General features: G+C 50.5%; 1 protein-coding gene across 2 annotated transcripts in view; it reads right to left on the bottom strand.

Moving 5' to 3' along the window:
• Positions 1-1,257: 1,257 nt before the first annotated feature.
• Positions 1,258-26,958, bottom strand: part of LCAT (lecithin-cholesterol acyltransferase) — a 229,423-nt gene continuing 203,722 nt past the window's right edge. For both annotated transcript variants that reach the window (XM_073564245.1, XM_073564246.1), the window contains 5 exons: positions 10,358-10,514; positions 7,623-7,738; positions 7,442-7,537; positions 5,395-5,619; positions 1,258-2,054 (listed from right to left, as the gene is read on the bottom strand). In XM_073564245.1, coding sequence (XP_073420346.1) covers positions 1,531-2,054; positions 5,395-5,619; positions 7,442-7,537; positions 7,623-7,738; positions 10,358-10,514 — 1,118 coding nt within the window. In that variant the 3' untranslated portion in view covers positions 1,258-1,530. The remainder of the gene's footprint in view (positions 2,055-5,394; positions 5,620-7,441; positions 7,538-7,622; positions 7,739-10,357; positions 10,515-26,958) is intronic.

Here is a 26,958-nt window from a genome sequence, read left to right as displayed (position 1 = left end):
CTGTATACAGGGAGCTCCCCCTAGTGGTGGCTGCAGACAGGATCTTATCATGTATCTCTGTATACAGGGAGCTCCTGCTAGTGGTGGCTGCAGACAGGATCTTATCATGAGTCTGTATACAGGGAGCTCCCCCTAGTGGTGGCTGCAGACAGGATCTTATCATGTATCTCTGTATACAGGGAGCTCCTCCTAGTGGTGGCTGCAGACAGGATCTTATCATGTATCTCTGTATACAGGGAGCTCCCCCTAGTGGTGACTGCAGACAGGATCTTATCATGTGTCTGTATACAGGGAGCTTCCCCTAGTGGTGATTACAGACAGGATCTTATCAAGAATTTCTGTATACAGGGAGCTCTCCCTAGTGGTGACTGCAGACAGGATCTTATCATGTATCTTTGTATACAGAGAGCTCCCCCTAGTGGTGACTGCAGACAGGATCTTATCATGTATCTCTGTATATGGGGAGCTTCCCCTAGTGGTGGCTGCAGACAGGATCTCATCATGTATCTCTGTATACAGGGAGCTCCCCCAAGTGGTGACTGCAGACAGGATCTTATCATGTATCTCTGTATACAGGGAGCTCCCCCTAGTGGTGACTGCAGACAGGATCTTATCTTGTATCTCTGTATACAGGGAGCGCCTCCTAGTGGTGGCTGCAGACAGGATCTTATCATGTATCTCTGTCTACAGGGAGCTCCCCATAGTGGTGACTGCAGACAGGATCTTATCATGTATCTCTGTATACAGGGAGCTCCCCCAAGTGGTGACTGCAGACAGGATCTTATCATGTATCTCTGTATACAGGGAGCTCCTCCTAGTGGTGACTGCAGACAGGAGCTTATCATGTCTCTCTGTATACAGGGAGCTCCCCCTAGTGGTGACTGCAGACAGGATCTTATCATGTATCTCTGTATACAGGGAGCTCCCCCTAGTGGTGACTGCAGACAGGATCTCATCATGTATCTCTGTATACAGGGAGCTACTCCTAGTGGTGACGGCAGACAGGATCTTATCATGTATCTCTGTATACAGGGAGCTCCCCCTAGTGGTGACTGCAGACAGGATCTTATCATGTATCTCTGTATACAGGGAGCTCCCCCTAGTGGTGGCTGCAGACAGGATCTTATCATGTATCTCTGTATACAGGGAGCTCCCCCTAGTGGTGGCTGCAGACAGGATCTTATCACGTATCTCTGCATACAGGTGGTGGCAGGTTTTATCTAAATGTACATTATATGCACACAAAGACATGAGCAGTCTTGTAGTACATGTATTTATTTGTTGCACGATATTTGTTTAATGGTGTTAGGCTTCACATTGCTATGATAGAAGTTACAACGTCCCCTGTAATAATAACAAGCACATTTACATGGTAGGCCCTGTCATTACAGTCACACATATATATGGTGGCCACGGTCATTACAGGCACACGTACATGGTGGCCCAGTCATTACAGGCGCTTATACTCAGGGCCTGTGTATAACAGTAAGTCCTGCGGTGAGGTGAGACACATGTGATAACATGGCAGGTTTAGAGATCTTTCCCCAGCAGGATGTCATTAATAGCATTTAATGTCCGATTGCTGAAGACCATACTGAGATGGTGCATTCCGGGCAGCTCAATCACCTGGACTGTCTCATTTTGCTGTTTCTTCCATCGTTTGCACAATTCCATACTTCTCTTATGTACTGTATCATCTCCATCAGAATAGATGATGTCTATTGGTGGCCCATTGGGGAAGTCGTCCCCATATATATAGGTCTCGGCTGTGGGGTGACCTGTGCCATAGATACAGTATGTGTCTACACCTGGGGGCGGCAATCCTTCTAGAAGAACCTTTGTATCTTCCCACATATACCAGCCATCTTCAAAGTCAATATCGTGGAAGAATTTCTTATAATCCTTGTTAGTGTAATTGTATTTTGGGGTGGAAATGAAGACATGTGATTCTGGCCATCCCAGGTTAGTTGGAATCATCCATGGATTAGTTGTGGTCATCCTCTGTTCTTCTCGAATTTTGATGTTGGAAACCATCGGGATCCCGTGGTTATCTCCTGTAAAGGAGCAAATACAGAATTACTGCAGGCTTATTGCTCCCTCATGCACCATGGACAATCTGTTTTAGGGAAATATTAGTGAATAAAATGATATCAATTGTGTAAGGATGAGGACATGGCAGACATCCCAGATGAAGATGGGGGGATACTTGCTGCTCTATAGTCTGGGAATCCCACCAAATAGACCCGGTATCTCAGACTGAATATGGTGAGGATGACCAGGAGGCTTCGGGACATAATCGAATGTAAACAGAGCAAACCTAATACAGAAAATATACAACCCCAATTCCAAAAAATGTGGGCCTCAGTATAAAATGTATAGAAAACAAGAATGCAGGAAGAGTGCAATGATTCAGAAATCTCCTTTTGCCATATTTTAACAAGCACAACATGGGACTCCGATCAGAACTGAATGTTGGACATTTGTCCATTTCATTAGAAAAACTAACTCATTTAGTAATTGATGGCAGAAACATCTCAAAAGTTGCACACATTTAAAAAAAAAAAAAGGCTAGAAAAGTGGCGCTAATAAAAAAAAACCATCCGGTGGATTAATTTTCTACTATGTCAGATGAGTGTTATAGAGGCAGAGTCTCACAGAAGCAAAGATGGTCAGAGGTCACCAATCTGTGAGCAACTACATCTAAAAATTAACCAACAATTTCAGAAAAATGTTCCTCTGAGTAAAATAGAAAATTCTTTGATAATCCCTCCATTTTCAGTGCTAAATATCAAAAGATTCAGAGATTCTGGAGAAATCCATGTGCAGAAGCGACAAGGTGGACAGTCCATATTGGATGCTGGTGCTTGAGCTCATCTGCTCCATCCAGGCAATGCCGATTTCAGGGAAGGCTTTTCACATCTCAGCAGGACAATGGTAAACTACATCCTACATCCATCATAACTGCATGGCTCTGCAGAAGCAGAGTCTTTTTGGAATTGGTGTTGTATTATAAGACCTACTGCAACAGCCCCCTTACATATTAGATGAAGAGGAGCTGAACCCCCAGATGCTGGCATGTACCTCACTGCTCTAGAGGAGATCTGCATGGAGGAATGGGTCAACATACCACCAACAGTGTGTGGCAACCTTGTGAAGACTCAGAAAACGTCTGACCTCTGTCATTGCCAACAAAGGATAGATAACAAAATACTGAGATCAACTTTGGTTAATGACCAAATACTTATTTTCCACCATAGTTTGCAAAATAAATCTTCCCAAATCAGACAAGGTGATTTTCTGGATTTGTTTTCTCATTTTGCCTCTCATAGTTGTGCTCTACCTATGATGTCAATTACAGGCCGCTCTCATCATTTTAAGTGGGAAAACTTGCAAAATTGGTGGCTGGCTAAATACTTTTTTCCCCACTGTAACTCCATTGTTGATGGTCCTAGGGTGGTGGTTCTGGTGCCATCGGATCCGACCGGACTCCTGCTACGCACTAAGACCGAACACAGCTTTGCTATCCGTTCCCTACTAGCTATTCTACGTATCTCCCCACCCTGTGAGGCTAGAATGGATCAAGAACCTGCAAGATGTTCGGTCTGGTCTGGGGATCTTGGAAATGTACATGATGTACTCTATGGATAGGACGTATAGTATCTCCATAACTCATTATGGAATCATAGCTGACTTAAAGCAATTTTGACAGCATGGTGTTGTGAACACTCAACCTGACTTCTGAGATTGGGCTCCCTCGGGTGGTGGCTGCGTGTAGTGGAGCTGGTCGGGTTGACAGAAGTCCATCACCTGAAGATGATAAGTGGAAGTCAAGTGTTACAGACTGGGAAGGTTTAAGTGAGCAAGCTTCCCTCAGTTGCTGCTGGTGATTTGTTTTTCTTCCTGTGTATCTTGAAGTCCGCTTGTCCCCTGCTTGGTCCTGCATCATTCAGATAACTTTTGTTTGCTGGAATCTTTTTGCATTTCATCCAGTTTTGTCTTTCTCTGCTTTCTGCTTTGCTTTGTGGGCTCAGCATTGTTCCCTGCTGGGACCGGTGCTGGGCCCCGCTCCGTATGCCACAGCTCATGTCAGTCTGTTCAGTATTGCTAATCCCCTGTTATGTCAGTATCTTTTGTTTTGCTTCCAGTTCACACCAGAATGCTGATCTAGTGGGGGAGAGGTTGTGTGGCCTCAGTATTTTTGCATATCAGACGTGTTGGATTTTTCTTAGGGCTTTGTGTGTGATTGCAGACAGTATCTTTTCTGTCCTGTGCTATCTAGACAGTTTGGGCCCCATCATTTGCTTACTCTATTTTCTGCCTGTGTTTGTGCCTCTTCTTGTCTCACCGACAATATATGTTTGGGGGCTATCTGTTCCTTTGGGGTCTGCTCTGGGGCAGTTTAGCTTTCCCCTTTCTTGCTTTAGGCTTAGTTAACTCTTTGGCTGTGCCGAGGCGTCTATGGCATCGTAGGTACGTCCCACGGCTAATTCTAGTTGTGTTGTTAGATTTAGGGGTCTGCAGTCCGCCAAGTTGCCAACCTTTCTGGTGTTCTGGTTGCCTAGCTTATTTCCCGGTTATCCTCCTCGGTAACCTAATCATAACAGCATGGTCTCTGCATGGTCTCCACATCTCGGCAAGCTTTTTATTCTGCTGTGAGCTTTACAAGGTGTGAGATCTGTATCTCACAGCCCTTTGACTCTCGACTCCCACTGCCAATGTTTGGTGTTCGGTTACAATTGTACACTGAAGAGGTTTTTATAATCCCATGCCAAATAGGATACAGATGATGGAGAATATAATTCCAGGTCAAATATTCTTCAGAGGTGGTTTTCCTTCTGTTTCTGGAGTTTGGAAGGGATAAAGTACCTGGTAGAGGCTTAGTTTCCTCTTTTCATTTGGATTACCTGGGTGGTCCTGTATACGGGGCAGTCAGGAGAGATGGCAAAATAAATGTTCATCTAACAGTATAGTGCATGGGGACATGCATCCTCGGTTCAGATCAGCGCCAGGAGACTAAGCTGTGCCCGACACATCCACTGTCTTCTGATGCCGACATAGCTGCCCATGACATGGACCCATGCCTGGCTGCACAGATCAGATCTATTACTTTATTCTGCACTGGTGGGTGCTCCTGCTCTACTAAATACACCTGATCTGGCAGAGAAACTGCCAACCTGGACGCCTCCATCCCTTCCTCCCACGGTTGTCCTGACATCAGCGCTCTTCAGATGAGACGGGGGCCACATCTCGGGCACATAGAAACCAGAACAGCGGAATCTCACATCTCCAATAAAGCATCCAGAGTGCTCCCAGCATTAGCATCCAGCTATGGCCGTGTCCTAGTATGGTGCCCCCTAGAGGCGTCCCTGCCAGCTGTGCACACGCTCCACTCACCTGACATTAGGACCAGTAGAGGCTTCACTGCCCCCCCCCATGGTGCTCCCAAAGAGATGAAGCCCTTGATATATTTCTTCTTCCACTCCGCAGGCTGATGGTGAAGGAAGTACAGCAGATAAAGATTACCGAGGCTGTGACCGATCAGGAAGAGCGGCTTCTCGTACTGCGACTCCATCTCCTCAATCAGAAGCTTCAGTTTATCAAAATATTCCTTCTGTCCATCTGTGAAAGAACAAGAGAAGAAACGATAGAAAGCCCAGGGATCATCAATGTGAAGTCATTATGTCAGTGATGTCATCATCAGGGGTGGGGCTGAACTATAAGGGGTGTGGTCTCATGTCACTGTATCAGTGATGTCATCACCGGAGGTGGGGCTGAACTATAAGGGGTGTGGTCTCATGTCACTGTATCAGTGATGTCATCACCAGGGGCGGGGCTGACAACCTCTTACACTATGTACAGGCTGGTGATGTAGTATAAGGGGCGTGGTCACATGTCACTATATCAGTGATGTCATCACCGGGGCGGGGCTGACAACCTCTTACACTATGCACAGGCTGGTGATGTAGTATAAGGGGTGTGGTCACATGTCACTATATCAGTGATGTCATCACCGGGGCGGGGCTGACCACCTCTTACACTATGTAGAGGCTGGTGATGTAGTATAAGGGGTGTGGTCACATGTCACTATATCAGTGTCATCACCAGGGGCGGGGCTGACAACCTCTTACACTATGTACAGGCTGGTGATGTAGTATAAGGGGCATGGTCACATGTCACAATATCAGTGTCATCACCAGGGGCGGGGCTGACCACCTCTTACACTATGTACAGGCTGGTAATGTAGTATAAGGGGCGTGGTCACATGTCACAATATCAGTGATGTCATCACCGGGGGCGGGGCTGACAACCTCTTACACTATGTACAGGCTGGTGATGTAGTATAAGGGGTGTGGTCACATGTCACTATATCAGTGATGTCATCACCGGGGCGGGGCTGACAACCTCTTACACTATTCACAGGCTGGTGATGCTGTATAAGGGGCATGGTCACATGTCACTATATCAGTGATGTCATCACCGGGGCGGGGCTGACCACCTCTTACACTATGTAGAGGCTGGTGATGTAGTATAAGGGGTGTGGTCACATGTCACTATATCAGTGATGTCATCACCGGGGCGGGGCTGACAACCTCTTACACTATGTACAGGCTGGTGATGTAGTATAAGGGGCGTGGTCACATGTCACTATATCAGTGATGTCATCACCGGGGCGGGGCTGACCACCTCTTACACTATGTACAGGCTGGTGATGTAGTATAAGGGGTGTGGTCACATGTCACTATATCAGTGATGTCATCACCGGGGCGGGGCTGACCACCTCTTACACTATGTAGAGGCTGATGATGTAGTATAAGGGGCGTGGTCACATGTCACTATATCAGTGATGTCATCACCGGGGCGGGGCTGACCACCTCTTACACTATGTACAGGCTGGTGATGTAGTATAAGGGGTGTGGTCACATGTCACTATATCAGTGATGTCATCACCGGGGCGGGGCTGACCACCTCTTACACTATGTAGAGGCTGATGATGTAGTATAAGGGGCGTGGTCACATGTCACTATATCAGTGATGTCATCACCGGGGCGGGGCTGACCACCTCTTACACTATGTACAGGCTGGTGATGTAGTATAAGGGGTGTGGTCACATGTCACTATATCAGTGATGTCATCACCGGGGCGGGGCTGACCACCTCTTACATTATGTAGAGGCTGATGATGTAGTATAAGGGGCGTGGTCACATGTAACTATATCAGTGATGTCATCACCGGGGCGGGGCTGACCACCTCTTACACTATGTAGAGGCTGATGATGTAGTATAAGGGGCGTGGTCACGTCACTATATCAGTGATGTCATCAATGATAGAGGCTGCAGAGTCACTTGGCCAGAGACGTCTGGAAGGTGAGGAGATTTCGTGGTCACCATGAGACATGTTTCAGGCCGGGATGGCCCTGGACTTTGTCAGAGTCTGTACTTACTGGGAGCAATTCTCCAGTCATAGGGAGCGGCCCGCACGGTCTCATCTCTCACGTAGCCATTGTTGACCAGGTTTTGTACGAGAGTGTGGAGATAACCTGAGTGAAGAGTAACAGTAGATAAAGAAGGATCAGCGATGGCTTTCCACCCAACATCCCCGGATTCCTGATGGACTCCTCTTACCCGCTAACTTGCTTTTATCCAGATATTCTACAGAAAACGTCTTTCCAAATCCAGGAACCCGAATGTCGACCCCTGGGGCATTGGAAGCCATTCTAGTTGTCTTGTTGTACACAACTCTGTTAAAGACGTAACACAAAGATTGGTTTTCTGTCAATCACTGGAAGCATGACAAGGAGCGCTGCTCCGGAGAGTCTCCCCGCTGTGCTCAGGAGGGCATCGTCCTCATCCTGCAAAAATCACTGGCACCATGACAAGGAGCACTGCTCCAGAGAGTCTCCCCGCTGTGCTCAGGAGGGTAACATCATCCTGCAGAAAGCACTGGCACCATGACAAGGAGCACTGCTCCGGAGAGTCTCCCCACTGTGCTCAGGAGGGTGTCGTCATCCTGCAGAAATCACTGGCACCATGACAAGGAGCACTGCTCCGGAGAGTCTCCCCACTGTGCTCAGGAGGGTAATGTCATCCTGCGTAAATCACTGGCACCATGACAAGGAGCGCTGCTCCGGAGAGTTTTCCCGCTGGGCTCAGGAGGGTATCGTCATCCTGCAGAAAGCACTGGCACCATGACAAGGAGCACTGGTCTGGAGAGTCTTCCCGCTGTGCTCAGGAGGGTATTGTCATCCTGCGGAAATCACTGGCACCATGACAAGGAGCGCTGCTCCGGAGAGTTTTCCCGCTGGGCTCAGGAGGGTGTGGTCATCCTGCAGAAAGCACTGGCACCATGACAAGGAGCACTGGTCTGGAGAGTCTTCCCGCTGTGCTCAGGAGGGTAATGTCATCCTGCAGAAATCACTGGCACCATGACAAAGAGCACTGCTCCGGAGAGTCTCCCCACTGTGCTCAGGAGGGTAATGTCATCATCCTGCAGAAATCACTGGCACCATGACAAGGAGCACTGCTCCGGAGTCTTCCCGCTGTGCTCAGGAGGGCATCCTCATCATCCTGCAAAAAGCACTGGCACCATGACAAGGAGCACTGCTCCGGAGAGTCTCCCCGCTGTGCTCAGGAGGGTGTCGTCATCCTGCAGAAAGCACTGGCACCATGACAAGGAGTGCTGCTCCAGAGAGTCTCCCCACTGTGCTCAGGAGGGTGTCGTCATCCTGCAGAAATCACTGGCACCATGACAAGGAGCACTGCTCCGGAGAGTCTCCCCACTGTGCTCAGGAGGGTAATGTCATCATCCTGCGGAAATCACTGGCACCATGACAAGGAGCGCTGCTCCGGAGAGTTTTCCCGCTGAGCTCAGGAGGGTAATGTCATCATCCTGCGGAAATCACTGGCACCATGACAAGGAGCGCTGCTCCGGAGATTCTCCCCACTGTGCTCAGGAGGGTAATGTCATCATCCTGCGGAAATCACTGGCACCATGACAAGGAGTGCTGCTCCGGAGAGTCTCCCTGCTGTGCTCAGGAGGGTAATGTCATCATCCTGCGGAAATCACTGGCACCATGACAAGGAGTGCTGCTCCGGAGAGTTTTCCCGCTGGGCTCAGGAGGGTAATGTCATCATCCTGCGGAAATCACTGGCACCATGACAAGGAGCGCTGCTCCGGAGAGTTTTCCCGCTGGGCTCAGGAGGGTGTCGTCATCCTGCAGAAAGCACTGGCACCATGGCAAGGAGCGCTGCTCCGGAGAGTCTCCTCACTGTGCTCAGGAGGGTAATGTCATCATCCTGCAGAAATCACTGGCACCATGACAAGGAGCGCTGCTCCGGAGAGTCTCCCCACCGTGCTCAGAAGGGCGTCATCATCATCCTGCAGAAAGCACTGGCACCATGACAAGGAGCGCTGCTCCGGAGTCTTCCCGCTGTGCTCAGGAGGGCATCGTCATCATCCTGCAAAAAGCACTGGCACCATGACAAGGAGCACTGCTCCGGAGAGTCTCCCCGCTGTGCTCAGGAGGGTGTCGTCATCCTGCAGAAAGCACTGGCACCATGACAAGGAGTGCTGCTCCGGAGAGTCTCCCCACTGTGCTCAGGAGAGCGTCATCATCCTGCAGAAATCACTGGCACCATGACAAGGAGCGCTGCTCCGGAGAGTCTCCCCGCTGTGCTCAGGAGGGTAATGTCATCATCCTGCAGAAAGCACTGGCACCATGACAAGGAGCGCTGCTCCGGAGAGTCTCCCCACTGTGCTCAGGAGGGTAACGTCATCATCCTGCACAAAGCACTGGCACCATGACAAGGAGCACTGCTCCGGAGAGTCTCCCCACTGTGCTCAGGAGGGTAACATCATCATCCTGCAGAAAGCACTGGCACCATGACAAGGAGCGCTGCTCCGGAGTCTTCCCGCTGTGCTCAGGAGGGCATCGTCATCATCCTGCAAAAAGCACTGGCACCATGACAAGGAGCACTGCTCCGGAGAGTCTCCCCGCTGTGCTCAGGAGGGTGTCGTCATCCTGCAGAAAGCACTGGCACCATGATAAGGAGCGCTGCTCCGGAGAGTCTCCCCGCTGTGCTCAGGAGGGCGTCATCATCCTGCAGAAATCACTGGAAGCATAAGGAGTGCTGCTCCGGAGCTTCTCCCCACTGTGCTCAGGAGGGCATCCCCATCCCCATCCTGGCTATAATACCCCGCAGCGCTGAGGAGCGTGATTATTGGTGAAGCACAGTGTGCTGGCCTCCCCGATCCAAGGTCACTTCTCTGTACATCACATGTGACTTTTGATGTCAGATTGGAAGATTTCATTGTGGGGCGAGAGCTGCCGGTTATTACGGCTTATCAGGGTTCACGTTACCTGATATTATCGATCCAGCAGTCGACTCCCAAAGGCAGAAACATGTTGAGATTGAGCCAGACGGTGAAGTAATGGTCGGACCTTCGGGAGCACATCCAGTTCACAACCTCATCCTTGCTTACTTTGGCTTCCAGCTGATTTCCAAAACATCCAGGTACTGAAAAGGTCATAAAAAAGGACAATACTGAATATGGGGCAAGGAAGGAAAAACGAACTGAAGGAAACATCACAATACCCAGCTGTAACCCTAAAACAAAGGGTTCTGTAACTTTAAAAAGAAAATGCTCTATTCACAATCTATCAAACTTTCAAATATTACAAAGTCCACATACAACAGCCATACAAACCTAGCAAAAGAAACCCTACAAGAAGCGATACAGCACTGAACATGGAGGACAAAGAGCACAAGAAGCAGCAGTCCAGCAGTGAAGATGGAGGAGACAGAGCACAAGAAGCAGCAGTCCAGCAGTGAAGATGGAGGAGACAGAGCACAAGAAGCAGCAGTCCAGCAGTGAAGATGGAGGAGACAGAGCACAAGAAGCATCAGTCCAGCAGTGAAGATGGAGGAGACAGAGCACAAGAAGCAGCAGTCCAGCAGTGAAGATGGAGGAGACAGAGCACAAGAAGCAGCAGTCCAGCAGTGAAGATGGAGGAGACAGAGCACAAGAAGCAGCAGTCCTGCAGTGAAGATGGAGGAGACAGAGCACAAGAAGCAGCAGTCCAGCATTGAGGATGGAGGAGACAGAGCACAAGAAGCAGCAGTCCTGCAGTGAAGATGGAGGAGACAGAGCACAAGAAGCAGCAGTCCAGCATTGAGGATGGAGGAGACAGAGCACAAGAAGCAGCAGTCCAGCAGTGAAGATGGAGGAGACAGAGCACAAGAAGCAGCAGTCCAGCAGTGAAGATGGAGGAGACAGAGCACAAGAAGCAGCAGTCCAGCAGTGAAGATGGAGGAGACAGAGCACAAGAAGCAGCAGGCCAGCAGTGAAGATGGAGGAGACAGAGCACAAGAAGCAGCAGGCCAGCAGTGAAGATGGAGGAGACAGAGCACAAGAAGCAGCAGGCCAGCAGTGAAGATGGAGGAGACAGAGCACAAGAAGCAGCAGTCCAGCAGTAAAGATGGAGGTGACATAGCACAAGAAGCAGCAGTCCAGCAGTGAAGATGGAGGAGACAGAGCACAAGAAGCAGCAGTCCAGCAGTAAAGATGGAGGAGACAGAGCACAAGAAGCAGCAGTCCAGCAGTAAAGATGGAGGTGACATAGCACAAGAAGCAGCAGTCCAGCAGTAAAGATGGAGGAGACAGAGCACAAGAAGCAGCAGTCCAGCAGTGAAGATGGAGGAGACAGAGCACAAGAAGCAGCAGTCCAGCAGTGAAGATGGAGGAGACAGAGCACAAGAAGCAGCAGTCCAGCAGTGAAGATGGAGGAGACAGAGCACTAGAAGCAGCAGTCCAGCAGTGAAGATGGAAGAGACAGAGCATAAGAAGCAGCAGCCCAGCGTTGAAGATGGAAGAGACAGAGCACAAGAAGCAGCAGTCCAGCATTGAAGATGGAAGAGACAGAGCACAAGAAGCAGCAGCCCAGCATTGATGATGGAGGAGACAGATCACAAGAAGCAGCAGTCCAGCAGTGAAGATGGAGGAGACAGAGCACAAGAAGCAGCAGTCCAGCATTGAAGATGGAAGAGACAGAGCACAAGAAGCAGCAGTCCAGCAGTGAAGATGGAAGAGACACAGCACAAGAAGCAGCAGTCCAGCAGTGAAGATAGAAGAGACAGAGCATAAGAAGCAGCAGCCCAGCATTGAAGATGGAAGAACCAGCAGTCCAGCAGTGAAGATGGAGGAGACAGAGCAGAAGAAGCAGCATCCCAGCATTGAGGCTGAAGGAGACAGAGAACAAGAAGGAGCAGTCCAGCATTGAAGATGGAAGAGACATAGTACAAGAAGCAGCAGTCCAGCAGTAAAGATGGAGGATACAGAGCACAAGAAGCAGCAGTCCAGCAGTGAAGATAGAAGAGACAGAGCACAAGAAGCAGCAGTCCAGCAGTGAAGATAGAAGAGACAGAGCATAAGAAGCAGCAGCCCAGCATTGAAGATGGAAGAGACAGAGCACAAGAATCAGCAGTCCAGCAGTGAAGATGGAAGAGACAGAGCACAAGAAGCAGCAGTCCAGCAGTGAAGATGGAAGAGACACAGCACAAGAAGCAGCAGTCCAGCAGTGAAGATAGAAGAGACAGAGCATAAGAAGCAGGAGCCCAGCATTGAAGATGGAAGAGACAGAGCACAAGAAGCAGCAGTCCAGCAGTGAAGATGAAGGAGACAGAGCACAAGAAGCAGCAGTCCAGCAGTGAAGATAGTAGAGTCAGAGCATAAGAAGCAGCAGTCCAGCAGTGAAGATGGAAGAGACACAGCACAAGAAGCAGCAGTCCAGCAGTGAAGATGGAAGAGACAGAGTACAAGAAGCAGCAGTCCAGCAGTGAAGATGGAGGAGACAGAGCAGAAGAAGCAGCATCCCAGCATTGAGGCTGGAGGAGACAGAGCACAAGAAGGAGCAGCCCAGCATTAAAGATGGAAGAGACAGAGTACAAGAAGCAGCAATCCAGCAGTGAAGATGAAGGAGACAGAGCACAAGAAGCAGCAGTCCAGCAGTGAAGATGGAAGAGACAGAGCACAAGAAGCAGCAGTCCAGCAGTGAAGATGGAAGAGACAGAGCACAAGAAGCAGCAGTCCAGCAGTGAAGATGGAGGAGACAGAGCACAAGAAGGAGCAGTCCAGGAGTGAAGATAGAAGAGACAGAGCACAAGAAGCAGCAGTCCAGCAGTGAAGATGGAAGAGACAGAGCACAAGAAGCAGCAGTCCAGCATTGATGATGGAGGAGACAGATCACAAGAAGCAGCAGTCCAGCAGTGAAGATGGAGGAGACAGAGCACAAGAAGCAGCAGTCCAGCAGTGAAGATAGAAGAGACAGAGCACAAGAAGCAGCAGTCCAGCAGTGAAGATAGAAGAGACAGAGCATAAGAAGCAGCAGCCCAGCATTGAAGATGGAAGAGACACAGCACAAGAAGTAGCAGTCCAGCATTGAAGATGGAAGAGACAGAGCACAAGAAGCAGCAGTCCAGCAGTGAAGATGGAGGAGACAGAGCAGAAGAAGCAGCATCCCAGCATTGAGGCTGGAGGAGACAGAGCACAAGAAGGAGCATCCCAGCATTGAAGATGGAAGAGACAGAGCACAAGAAGCAGCAGTCCAGCAGTGAAGATGGAAGAGACAGAGCACAAGAAGGAGCAGCCCAGCATTGAAGATGGAAGAGACAGAGCACAAGAAGCAGCAGCCCAGCAGTGAAGATGGAAGAGACACAGCACAAGAAGCAGCAGTCCAGCAGTGAAGATGGAAGAGAGAGCACAAGAAAGCAGCAGCCCAGCATTGAGGATGGAGGAGACAGAGCACAAGAAGCAGCAGTAAAGATGGAGGATACAGAGCACAAGAAGCAGCAGTCCAGCAGTAAAGATGGAGAATACAGAGCACAAGAAGCAGCAGTCCAGCAGTGAAGATAGAAGAGACAGAGCATAAGAAGCAGCAGCCCAGCATTGAAGATGGAAGAGATAGAGCACAAGAAGCAGCAGTCCAGCAGTGAAGATGGAGGAGACAGAGAACAAGAAGCAGCAGTCCAGCAGTGAAGATGGAAGAGACAGAGCACAAGAAAGCAGCAGCCCAGCATTGAGGATGGAAGAGACAGAGCACAAGAAGGAGCAGTCCAGCATTGAAGATGGAGGAGACAGAGCACAAGAAGCAGCATCCCAGCATTGAGGCTGGAGACAGAGCACAAGAAGCAGCAGTCCAGCAGTGAAGATGGAAGAGACAGAGGACAAGAAGCAGCAGTCCAGCAGTGAAGATGGAGGAGACAGAGCACAAGAAGCAGCAGTCCAGCAGTGAAGATGGAGGAGACAGAGCACAAGAAGCAGCAGTCCAGCAGTGAAGATGGAAGAGACAGAGCACAAGAAGCAGCAGTCCAGCAGTGAAGATGGAGGAGACAGAGCACAAGAAGGAGCAGTCCAGGAGTGAAGATAGAAGAGACAGAGCACAAGAAGCAGCAGTCCAGCAGTGAAGATGGAAGAGACAGAGCACAAGAAGCAGCAGTCCAGCATTGATGATGGAGGAGACAGATCACAAGAAGCAGCAGTCCAGCAGTGAAGATGGAGGAGACAGAGCACAAGAAGCAGCAGTCCAGCAGTGAAGATAGAAGAGACAGAGCACAAGAAGCAGCAGTCCAGCAGTGAAGATAGAAGAGACAGAGCATAAGAAGCAGCAGCCCAGCATTGAAGAAGGAAGAGACACAGCACAAGAAGTAGCAGTCCAGCAGTGAAGATGGAAGAGACAGAGCACAAGAAGCAGCAGTCCAGCAGTGAAGATGGAAGAGACAGAGCATAAGAAGCAGGAGCCCAGCATTGAAGATGGAAGAGACAGAGCACAAGAAGCAGCAGTCCAGCAGTGAAGATGGAGGAGACAGAGCAGAAGAAGCAGCATCCCAGCATTGAGGCTGGAGGAGACAGAGCACAAGAAGGAGCATCCCAGCATTGAAGATGGAAGAGACAGAGCACAAGAAGCAGCAGTCCAGCAGTGAAGATGGAGGAGACAGAGCACAAGAAGGAGCAGCCCAGCATTGAAGATGGAAGAGACAGAGCACAGGAAGCAGCAGCCCAGCAGTGAAGATGGAAGAGACACAGCACAAGAAGCAGCAGTCCAGCAGTGAAGATGGAAGAGAGAGCACAAGAAAGCAGCAGCACAGCATTGAGGATGGAGGAGACAGAGCACAAGAAGCAGCAGTAAAGATGGAGGATACAGAGCACAAGAAGCAGCAGTCCAGCAGTAAAGATGGAGAATACAGAGCACAAGAAGCAGCAGTCCAGCAGTGAAGATAGAAGAGACAGAGCATAAGAAGCAGCAGCCCAGCATTGAAGATGGAAGAGAGAGAGCACAAGAAGCAGCAGTCCAGCAGTGAAGATGGAGGAGACAGAGAACAAGAAGCAGCAGTCCAGCAGTGAAGATGGAAGAGACAGAGCACAAGAAAGCAGCAGCCCAGCATTGAGGATGGAAGAGACAGAGCACAAGAAGGAGCAGTCCAGCATTGAAGATGGAGGAGACAGAGCACAAGAAGCAGCATCCCAGCATTGAGGCTGGAGACAGAGCACAAGAAGCAGCAGTCCAGCAGTGAAGATGGAAGAGACAGAGGACAAGAAGCAGCAGTCCAGCAGTGAAGATGGAGGAGACAGAGCACAAGAAGCAGCAGTCCAGCAGTAAAGATGGAGGATACAGATCACAAGAAGCAGCAGTCCAGCAGTGAAGATGGAAGAGACACAGCACAAGAAGCAGCAGTCCAGCAGTGAAGATAGAAGAGACAGAGCATAAGCAGCAGCAGCCCAGCATTGAAGATGGAAGAGACACAGCACAAGAAGCAGCAGTCCAGCAGTGAAGATGGAAGAGACAGAGCACAAGAAGCAGCAGTCCAGCAGTGAAGATGGAGGAGACAGAGCACAAGAAGGAGCAGCCCTGCATTGAAGATAGAAGAGACAGAGCACAAGAAGCAGCAGCCCAGCAGTGAAGATGGAAGAGACAGAGCACAAGAAGCAGCATCCCAGCGTTGAAGATGGAAGAGACAGAGCACAAGAAGGATCAGCCCAGCATTGAAGATGGAAGAGACAGAGCACAAGAAGCAGCAGCCCAGCATTGAGGCTGGAGGAGACAGAGCACAAGAAGCAGCAGCCCAGCAGTGAAGATGGAAGAGACAGAGCACAAGAAGCAGCAGTCCAGCAGTGAAGATGGAAGAGACAGAGCACAAGAAGCAGCAGTCCAGCAGTGAAGATGGAGGAGACAGAGCACAAGAAGGATCAGCCCAGCATTGAAGATGGAAGAGACAGAGCACAAGAAGCAGCAGCCCAGCATTGAGGCTGGAGGAGACAGAGCACAAGAAGCAGCAGCCCAGCAGTGAAGATGGAAGAGACAGAGCACAAGAAGCAGCAGCCCAGCAGTGAAGATGGAAGAGACAGAGCACAAGAAAGCAGCAGCCCAGCATTGAGGATGGAGGAGACAGAGCACAAGAAGCAGCAGTCCAGCATTGAGGATGGAGGAGACAGAGCACAAGAAGCAGCAGTCCAGCAGTAAAGATGGAGGATACAGAGCTCAAGAAGCAGCAGTCCAGAAGTGAAGATGGAAGAGACACAGCACAAGAAGCAGCAGTCCAGCAATGAAGATAGAAGAGACAGAGCATAAGAAGCAGCAGCCCAGCATTGAAGATGGAAGAAACAGAGCACAAGAAGCAGCAGACCAGCAGTGAAGATGGAGGAGACAGAGAACAAGAAGCAGCATCCCAGCATTGTGGCTGGAGGAGACAGAGCACAAGAAGGAGCAGCCCAGCACTGAAGATGGAAGAGACAGAGTACAAGAAGCAGCAGCCCAGCAGTGAAGATGGAAGAGACAGAGTACAAGAAGCAGCAGCCCAGCAGTGAAGATGGAAGAGACAGAGCACAAGAAAGCAGCAGCCCAGCATTGAGGATGGAAGAGACAGAGCACAAGAAGGAGCAGTCCAGCATTGAAGATGGAGGAGACAGAGCACAAGAAGCAGCATCCCAGCATTGAGGCTGGAGACAGAGCACAAGAAGCAGCAGTCCAGCAGTAAAGATGGAGGATACAGAGCTCAAGAAGCAGCAGTCCAGCAGTGAAGATGGAAGAGACACAGCACAAGAAGCAGCAGTCCAGCAGTGAAGATAGAAGAGACAGAGCATAAGAAGCAGCAGCCCAGCATTGAAGATGGAAGAAACAGAGCACAAGAAGCAGCAGACCAGCAGTGAAGATGGAGGAGACAGAGCACAAGAAGGAGCAGCCCAGCATTGTGGCTGGAGGAGACAGAGCACAAGAAGGAGCAGCCCAGCACTGAAGATGGAAGAGACAGAGCACAAGAAAGCAGCAGCCCAGCATTGAGGATGGAAGAGACAGAGCACAAGAAGGAGCAGTCCAGCATTGAAGATGGAGGAGACAGAGCACAAGAAGCAGCATCCCAGCATTGAGGCTGGAGACAGAGCACAAGAAGCAGCAGTCCAGCAGTGAAGATGGAGGAGACAGAGCACAAGAAGCAGCAGTCCAGCAGTAAAGATGGAGGATACAGATCACAAGAAGCAGCAGTCCATCAGTGAAGATGGAAGAGACACAGCACAAGAAGCAGCAGTCCAGCAGTGAAGATGGAGGAGACAGAGCATAAGAAGCAGCAGTCCAGCAGTAAAGATGGAGGATACAGATCACAAGAAGCAGCAGTCCAGCAGTGAAGATGGAAGAGACACAGCACAAGAAGCAGCAGTCCAGCAGTGAAGATAGAAGAGACAGAGCATAAGAAGCAGCAGCCCAGCATTGAAGATGGAAGAGACACCGCACAAGAAGCAGCAGTCCAGCAGTGAAGATGGAAGAGACACAGCACAAGAGGCAGCAGTCCAGCAGTGAAGATGGAAGAGACACAGCACAAGAAGCAGCAGTCCAGCAGTGAAGATGGAAGAGACACAGCACAAGAAGCAGCAGTCCAGCAGTGAAGATGGAAGAGACAGAGCACAAGAAGCAGCAGTCCAGCAGTGAAGATAGAAGAGACAGAGCATAAGAAGCAGCAGCCCAGCATTGAAGATGGAAGAGACACAGCACAAGAAGCAGCAGTCCAGCAGTGAAGATAGAAGAGACAGAGCATAAGAAGCAGCAGTCCAGCAGTGAAGATGGAAGAGACACAGCACAAGAAGCAGCAGTCCAGCAGTGAAGATAGAAGAGACAGAGCATAAGAAGCAGCAGTCCAGCAGTGAAGATGGAAGAGACAGAGCACAAGAAGCAGCAGTCCAGCAGTGAAGATAGAAGAGACAGAGCATAAGAAGCAGCAGTCCAGCAGTGAAGATGGAAGAGACACAGCACAAGAAGCAGCAGTCCAGCAGTGAAGATGGAAGAGACAGAGCACAAGAAGCAGCAGTCCAGCAGTGAAGATGGAAGAGACACAGCACAAGAAGCAGCAGTCCAGCACTGAAGATGGAAGAGACACAGCACAAGAAGCAGCAGTCCAGCAGTGAAGATAGAAGAGACAGAGCATAAGAAGCAGCAGCCCAGCATTGAAGATGGAAGAGACAGAGCACAAGAAGCAGCAGTCCAGCAGTGAAGATGGAAGAGACACAGCACAAGAAGCAGCAGTCCAGCAGTGAAGATGGAAGAGACAGAGCACAAGAAGCAGCAGTCCAGCAGTGAAGATGGAAGAGACACAGCACAAGAAGCAGCAGTCCAGCAGTGAAGATAGAAGAGACAGAGCATAAGAAGCAGCAGTCCAGCAGTGAAGATGGAAGAGACACAGCACAAGAAGCAGCAGTCCAGCAGTGAAGATGGAAGAGACAGAGCACAAGAAACAGCAGTCCAGCAGTGAAGATGGAAGAGACACAGCTCAAGAAGCAGCAGTCCAGCAGTGAAGATGGAAGAGACACAGCACAAGAAGCAGCAGTCCAGCAGTGAAGATAGAAGAGACAGAGCATAAGAAGCAGGAGCCCAGCATTGAAGATGGAAGAGACAGAGCACAAGAAGCAGCAGTCCAGCAGTGAAGATGGAAGAGACACAGCACAAGAAGCAGCAGTCCAGCAGTGAAGATAGAAGAGACAGAGCACAAGAAGCAGCAGTCCAGCAGTGAAGATGGAAGAGACACAGCACAAGAAGCAGCAGTCCAGCAGTGAAGATAGAAGAGACAGAGCATAAGAAGCAGCAGTCCAGCAGTGAAGATAGAAGAGACAGAGCATAAGAAGCAGGAGCCCAGCATTGAAGATGGAAGAGACAGAGCACAAGAAGCAGCAGTCCAGCAGTGAAGATGGAGGAGACAGAGCACAAGAAGCAGCAGTCCAGCATTGAAGATGGAAGAGAAAGAGCACAAGAAGCAGCAGTCCAGCATTGAAGATGGAGGAGACAGAGCACAAGAAGCAGCATCCCAGCATTGAAGATGGAAGAGACAGAGCACAAGAAGCAGCAGTCCAGCAGTGAAGATGGAGGAGACAGAGCACAAGAAGCAGCAGTCCAGCAGCGAAGATGGAGGAGACAGAGCACAAGAAGCAGCAGTCCAGCATTGAAGATGGAAGAGACACAGCACAAGAAGCAGCAGTCCAGCAGTGAAGATGGAGGAGACAGAGCACAAGAAGCAGCAGTCCAGCAGTGAAGACGGAGGAGACAGAGCATAAGAAGCAGCAGTCCAGCAGTGAAGATGGAAGAGACAGAGCATAAGAAGCAGCAGTCCAGCAGTGAAGATGGAAGAGACAGAGCACAAGAAGCAGCAGTCCAGCAGTGAAGATGGAAGAGACAGAGCACAAGAAGCAGCATCCCAGCAGTGAAGATGGAGGAGACAGAGCACAAGAAGCAGCAGTCCAGCAGTGAAGATGGAAGAGACAGAGCACAAGAAGCAGCAGTCCAGCAGTGAAGATGGAGGAGACAGAGCACAAGAAGCAGCAGTCCAGCAGTGAAGATGGAAGAGACAGAGCACAAGAAGCAGCAGTCCAGCAGTGAAGATGGAAGAGACAGAGCATAAGAAGCAGCAGTCCAGCAGTGAAGATGGAAGAGACAGAGCATAAGAAGCAGCAGTCCAGCAGTGAAGATGGAAGAGACAGAGCACAAGAAGCAGCAGTCCAGCAGTGAAGATGGAAGAGACAGAGCACAAGAAACAGCAGTCCAGCAGTGAAGATAGAAGAGACAGAGCATAAGAAGCAGCAGCCCAGCATTGAGGATGGAAGAGACAGAGCACAAGAAGCAGCAGCACAGCAGTGAAGATGGAGGAGACAGAGCACAAGAAGCAGCAGTCCAGCAGTGAAGATGGAGGAGACAGAGCACAAGAAGCAGCAGTCCAGCAGTGAAGATGGAGGAGACAGAGCACAAGAAGCAGCATCCCAGCAGTGAAGATGGAGGAGACAGAGCACAAGAAGCAGCATCCCAGCACTGAAGATGGAAGAGACAGAGCACAAGAAGCAGCTGTCCAGCACTGAAGATGGAAGAGACAGAGCATAAGAAGCAGCTGTCCAGCAGTGAATATGGAAGAGACAGAGCACAAGAAGCAGCTGTCCAGCAGTGAATATGGAAGAGACAGAGCACAAGAAGCAGCAGTCCAGCACTGAAGATGGAGGAGACAGAGCACAAGAAGCAGCTGTCCAGCAGTGAAGATGGAAGAGACAGAGGATAAGAAGCAGCATCCCAGCAGTGAAGATGGAGGAGACAGAGCACAAGAAGCAGCAGTCCAGCAGTGAAGATGGAAGAGACAGAGCACAAGAAGCAGCAGTCCAGCACTGAAGATGTAGGAGACAGAGCACAAGAAGCAGCAGTCCAGCAGTGAAGATGGAGGAGACAGAGCACAAGAAGCAGCAGTCCAGCACTGAAGATGGAAGAGACAGAGCACAAGAAGCAGCTGTCCAGCAGTGAAGATGGAGGAGACAGAGCACAAGAAGCAGCAGTCCAGCACTGAAGATGGAAGAGACAGAGCACAAGAAGCAGCTGTCCAGCAGTGAAGATGGAAGAGACAGAGGACAAGAAGCAGCAGTCCAGCAGTGAAGATGTAGGAGACAGAGCACAAGAAGCAGCATCCCAGCAATGAAGATGGAAGAGACAGAGCACAAGAAGCAGCATCCCAGCACTGAAGATGGAAGAGACAGAGGACAAGAAGCAGCAGTCCAGCACTGAAGATGTAGGAGACAGAGGACAAGAAGCAGCATCCCAGCAGTGAAGATGGAGGAGACAGAGCACAAGAAGCAGCAGTCCAGCACTGAAGATGGAAGAGACAGAGCACAAGAAGCAGCTGTCCAGCAGTGAAGATGGAGGAGACAGAGCACAAGAAGCAGCAGTCCAGCACTGAAGATGGAAGAGACAGAGCACAAGAAGCAGCATCCCAGCAGTGAAGATGGAGGAGACAGAGCACAAGAAGCAGCAGTCCAGCAGTGAAGATGGAAGAGACAGAGCACAAGAAACAGCAGTCCAGCAGTGAAGATGGAGGAGACAGAGCACAAGAAGCAGCAGTCCAGCAGTGAAGATGGAAGAGACAGAGCACAAGAAGCAGCAGTCCAGCAGTGAAGATGGAAGAGACAGAGCATAAGAAGCAGCAGTCCAGCAGTGAAGATGGAAGAGACAGAGCATAAGAAGCAGCAGTCCAGCAGTGAAGATGGAAGAGACAGAGCACAAGAAGCAGCAGTCCAGCAGTGAAGATGGAAGAGACAGAGCACAAGAAACAGCAGTCCAGCAGTGAAGATAGAAGAGACAGAGCATAAGAAGCAGCAGCCCAGCATTGAGGATGGAAGAGACAGAGCACAAGAAGCAGCAGCCCAGCAGTGAAGATGGAGGAGACAGAGCACAAGAAGCAGCAGTCCAGCAGTGAAGATGGAGGAGACAGAGCACAAGAAGCAGCAGTCCAGCAGTGAAGATGGAGGAGACAGAGCACAAGAAGCAGCATCCCAGCAGTGAAGATGGAGGAGACAGAGCACAAGAAGCAGCATCCCAGCAGTGAAGATGGAGGAGACAGAGCACAAGAAGCAGCAGTCCAGCACTGAAGATGGAAGAGACAGAGCACAAGAAGCAGCTGTCCAGCAGTGAATATGGAAGAGACAGAGCACAAGAAGCAGCAGTCCAGCACTGAAGATGGAGGAGACAGAGCACAAGAAGCAGCAGTCCAGCACTGAAGATGGAAGAGACAGAGCACAAGAAGCAGCTGTCCAGCAGTGAAGATGGAAGAGACAGAGGACAAGAAGCAGCATCCCAGCAGTGAAGATGGAGGAGACAGAGCACAAGAAGCAGCAGTCCAGCAGTGAAGATGGAAGAGACAGAGCACAAGAAGCAGCAGTCCAGCACTGAAGATGTAGGAGACAGAGCACAAGAAGCAGCAGTCCAGCAGTGAAGATGGAGGAGACAGAGCACAAGAAGCAGCAGTCCAGCACTGAAGATGGAAGAGACAGAGCACAAGAAGCAGCTGTCCAGCAGTGAAGATGGAGGAGACAGAGCACAAGAAGCAGCAGTCCAGCACTGAAGATGGAAGAGACAGAGCACAAGAAGCAGCTGTCCAGCAGTGAAGATGGAAGAGACAGAGGACAAGAAGCAGCAGTCCAGCAGTGAAGATGTAGGAGACAGAGCACAAGAAGCAGCATCCCAGCAATGAAGATGGAAGAGACAGAGCACAAGAAGCAGCATCCCAGCACTGAAGATGGAAGAGACAGAGGACAAGAAGCAGCAGTCCAGCACTGAAGATGTAGGAGACAGAGGACAAGAAGCAGCATCCCAGCAGTGAAGATGGAGGAGACAGAGCACAAGAAGCAGCAGTCCAGCACTGAAGATGGAAGAGACAGAGCACAAGAAGCAGCTGTCCAGCAGTGAAGATGGAGGAGACAGAGCACAAGAAGCAGCAGTCCAGCACTGAAGATGGAAGAGACAGAGCACAAGAAGCAGCTGTCCAGCAGTGAAGATGGAAGAGACAGAGGACAAGAAGCAGCAGTCCAGCAGTGAAGATGTAGGAGACAGAGCACAAGAAGCAGCATCCCAGCACTGAAGATGGAAGAGACAGAGCACAAGAAGCAGCATCCCAGCACTGAAGATGGAAGAGACAGAGCACAAGAAGCAGCATCCCAGCACTGAAGATGGAAGAGACAGAGGACAAGAAGCAGCAGTCCAGCAGTGAAGATGTAGGAAACAGAGCACAAGAAGCAGCATCCCAGCACTGAAGATGGAAGAGACAGAGCACAAGAAGCAGCATCCCAGCACTGAAGATGGAAGAGACAGAGCACAAGAAGCAGCAGTCCAGCACTGAAGATGGAAGAGACAGAGCACAAGAAGCAGCAGTCCAGCACTGAAGATGGAAGAGACAGAGCACAAGAAGCAGCTGTCCAGCAGTGAAGATGGAAGAGACAGAGGACAAGAAGCAGCAGTCCAGCAGTGAAGATGTAGGAGACAGAGCACAAGAAGCAGCAGTCCAGCAGTGAAGATGGAAGAGACAGAGCACAAGAAGCAGCAGTCCAGCATTGAAGATGGAAGAGACAGAGCACAAGAAGCAGCATCCCAGCACTGAAGATGTATGAGACAGAGCACAAGAAGCAGCATCCCAGCAGTGAAGATGGAGGAGACAGAGCACAAGAAGCAGCTGTCCAGCAGTGAAGATGGAAGAGACAGAGGACAAGAAGCAGCTGTCCAGCAGTGAAGATGGAAGAGACAGAGGACAAGAAGCAGCATCCCAGCACTGAAGATGGAAGAGACAGAGCACAAGAAGCAGCAGTCCAGCAGTGAAGATGGAGGAGACAGAGCACAAGAAGCAGCTGTCCAGCAGTGAAGATGGAAGAGACAGAGGACAAGAAGCAGCATCCCAGCAGTGAAGATGGAGGAGACAGAGCACAAGAAGCAGCAGTCCAGCAGTGAAGACGGAGGAGACAGAGCACAAGAAGCAGCAGTCCAGCAGTGAAGATGGAGGAGACAGAGCACAAGAAGCAGCAGTCCAGCAGTGAAGATGGAAGAGACAGAGCACAAGAAGCAGCAGTCCAGCAGTGAAGATGGAGGAGACAGAGCACAAGAAGCAGCAGTCCAGCACTGAAGATGGAGGCGACAGAGCACAAGAAGCAGCAGTCCAGCAGTGAAGATGGAGGAGACAGAGCACAAGAAGCAGCAGTCCAGCAGTAAAGATGGAGGAGACAGAGCACAAGAAGCAGCATCCCAGCAGTGAAGATGGAGGAGACAGAGCACAAGAAGCAGCATCCCGGCAGTGAAGATGGAGGAGACAGAGCACAAGAAGCAGCAGTCCAGCAGTGAAGATGGAGGAGACAGAGCACAAGAAGCAGCAGTCCAGCAGTGAAGATGGAGGAGACAGAGCACAAGAAGCAGCAGTCCAGCAGTGAAGATGGAAGAGACAGAGCACAAGAAGCAGCAGTCCAGCAGTGAAGATGGAGGAGACAGAGCACAAGAAGCAGCAGTCCAGCACTGAAGATGGAGGAGACAGAGCACAAGAAGCAGCAGTCCAGCAGTGAAGATGGAGGAGACAGAGCACAAGAAGCAGCAGTCCAGCACTGAAGATGGAGGAGACAGAGCACAAGAAGCAGCAGTCCAGCAGTGAAGATGGAGGAGACAGAGCACAAGAAGCAGCAGTCCTGCAGTGAAGATGGAGGAGACAGAGCACAAGAAGCAGCATCCCAGCAGTGAAGATGGAGGAGACAGAGCACAAGAAGCAGCAGTCCAGCAGTGAAGATGGAGGAGACAGAGCACAAGAAGCAGCATCCCAGCAGTGAAGATGGAGGACACAGAGCACAAGAAGCAGCAGTCCAGCAGTGAAGATGGAAGAGACAGAGCACAAGAAGCAGCTGTCCAGCAGTAAAGATGGAGGAGACAGAGCACAAGAAGCAGCATCCCAGCAGTGAAGATGGAGGAGACAGAGCACAAGAAGCAGCAGTCCAGCAGTAAAGATGGAGGAGACAGAGCACAAGAAGCAGCATCCCAGCAGTGAAGATGGAGGAGACAGAGCACAAGAAGCAGCATCCCGGCAGTGAAGATGGAGGAGACAGAGCACAAGAAGCAGCAGTCCAGCAGTGAAGATGGAGGAGACAGAGCACAAGAAGCAGCAGTCCAGCAGTGAAGATGGAGGAGACAGAGCACAAGAAGCAGCAGTCCAGCAGTGAAGATGGAGGAGACAGAGCACAAGAAGCAGCAGTCCAGCAGTGAAGATGGAAGAGACAGAGCACAAGAAGCAGCAGTCCAGCAGTGAAGATGGAGGAGACAGAGCACAAGAAGCAGCAGTCCAGCACTGAAGATGGAGGAGACAGAGCACAAGAAGCAGCAGTCCAGCAGTGAAGATGGAGGAGACAGAGCACAAGAAGCAGCAGTCCAGCACTGAAGATGGAGGAGACAGAGCACAAGAAGCAGCAGTCCAGCAGTGAAGATGGAGGAGACAGAGCACAAGAAGCAGCAGTCCTGCAGTGAAGATGGAGGAGACAGAGCACAAGAAGCAGCATCCCAGCAGTGAAGATGGAGGAGACAGAGCACAAGAAGCAGCAGTCCAGCAGTGAAGATGGAGGAGACAGAGCACAAGAAGCAGCATCCCAGCAGTGAAGATGGAGGACACAGAGCACAAGAAGCAGCAGTCCAGCACTGAAGATGGAGGAGACAGAGCACAAGAAGCAGCAGTCCAGCAGTGAAGATGGAAGAGACAGAGGACAAGAAGCAGCAGTCCAGCAGTGAAGATGTAGGAGACAGAGCACAAGAAGCAGCAGTCCAGCAGTGAAGATGGAAGAGACAGAGCACAAGAAGCAGCAGTCCAGCATTGAAGATGGAAGAGACAGAGCACAAGAAGCAGCATCCCAGCACTGAAGATGTATGAGACAGAGCACAAGAAGCAGCATCCCAGCAGTGAAGATGGAGGAGACAGAGCACAAGAAGCAGCTGTCCAGCAGTGAAGATGGAAGAGACAGAGGACAAGAAGCAGCTGTCCAGCAGTGAAGATGGAAGAGACAGAGGACAAGAAGCAGCATCCCAGCACTGAAGATGGAAGAGACAGAGCACAAGAAGCAGCATCCCAGCAGTGAAGATGGAGGAGACAGAGCACAAGAAGCAGCTGTCCAGCAGTGAAGATGGAAGAGACAGAGGACAAGAAGCAGCTGTCCAGCAGTGAAGATGGAAGAGACAGAGGACAAGAAGCAGCATCCCAGCACTGAAGATGGAAGAGATAGAGCACAAGAAGCAGCAGTCCAGCAGTGAAGATGGAGGAGACAGAGCACAAGAAGCAGCTGTCCAGCAGTGAAGATGGAAGAGACAGAGGACAAGAAGCAGCATCCCAGCAGTGAAGATGGAGGAGACAGAGCACAAGAAGCAGCAGTCCAGCAGTGAAGACGGAGGAGACAGAGCACAAGAAGCAGCAGTCCAGCAGTGAAGATGGAGGAGACAGAGCACAAGAAGCAGCAGTCCAGCAGTGAAGATGGAGGAGACAGAGCACAAGAAGCAGCAGTCCAGCATTGAAGATGGAAGAGACAGAGCACAAGAAGCAGCATCCCAGCACTGAAGATGTATGAGACAGAGCACAAGAAGCAGCATCCCAGCAGTGAAGATGGAGGAGACAGAGCACAAGAAGCAGCTGTCCAGCAGTGAAGATGGAAGAGACAGAGGACAAGAAGCAGCTGTCCAGCAGTGAAGATGGAAGAGACAGAGGACAAGAAGCAGCATCCCAGCACTGAAGATGGAAGAGACAGAGCACAAGAAGCAGCAGTCCAGCAGTGAAGATGGAGGAGACAGAGCACAAGAAGCAGCTGTCCAGCAGTGGAGATGGAAGAGACAGAGGACAAGAAGCAGCATCCCAGCAGTGAAGACGGAGGAGACAGAGCACAAGAAGCAGCAGTCCAGCAGTGAAGATGGAGGAGACAGAGCACAAGAAGCAGCAGTCCAGCAGTGAAGATGGAGGAGACAGAGCACAAGAAGCAGCAGTCCAGCAGTGAAGATGGAGGAGACAGAGCACAAGAAGCAGCAGTCCAGCAGTAAAGATGGAGGAGACAGAGCACAAGAAGCAGCATCCCAGCAGTGAAGATGGAGGAGACAGAGCACAAGAAGCAGCATCCCGGCAGTGA

This window comes from Dendrobates tinctorius, unplaced genomic scaffold (genome assembly GCF_039654945.1).
Source record: "Dendrobates tinctorius isolate UK_male_01 unplaced genomic scaffold, ASM3965494v1 ptg000440l, whole genome shotgun sequence".
Taxonomy (NCBI): Eukaryota; Metazoa; Chordata; class Amphibia; order Anura; family Dendrobatidae; genus Dendrobates; species Dendrobates tinctorius.
Note: the sequence above shows the minus strand (reverse complement) of the source record. Positions and strands in the feature narration are given on the sequence as shown.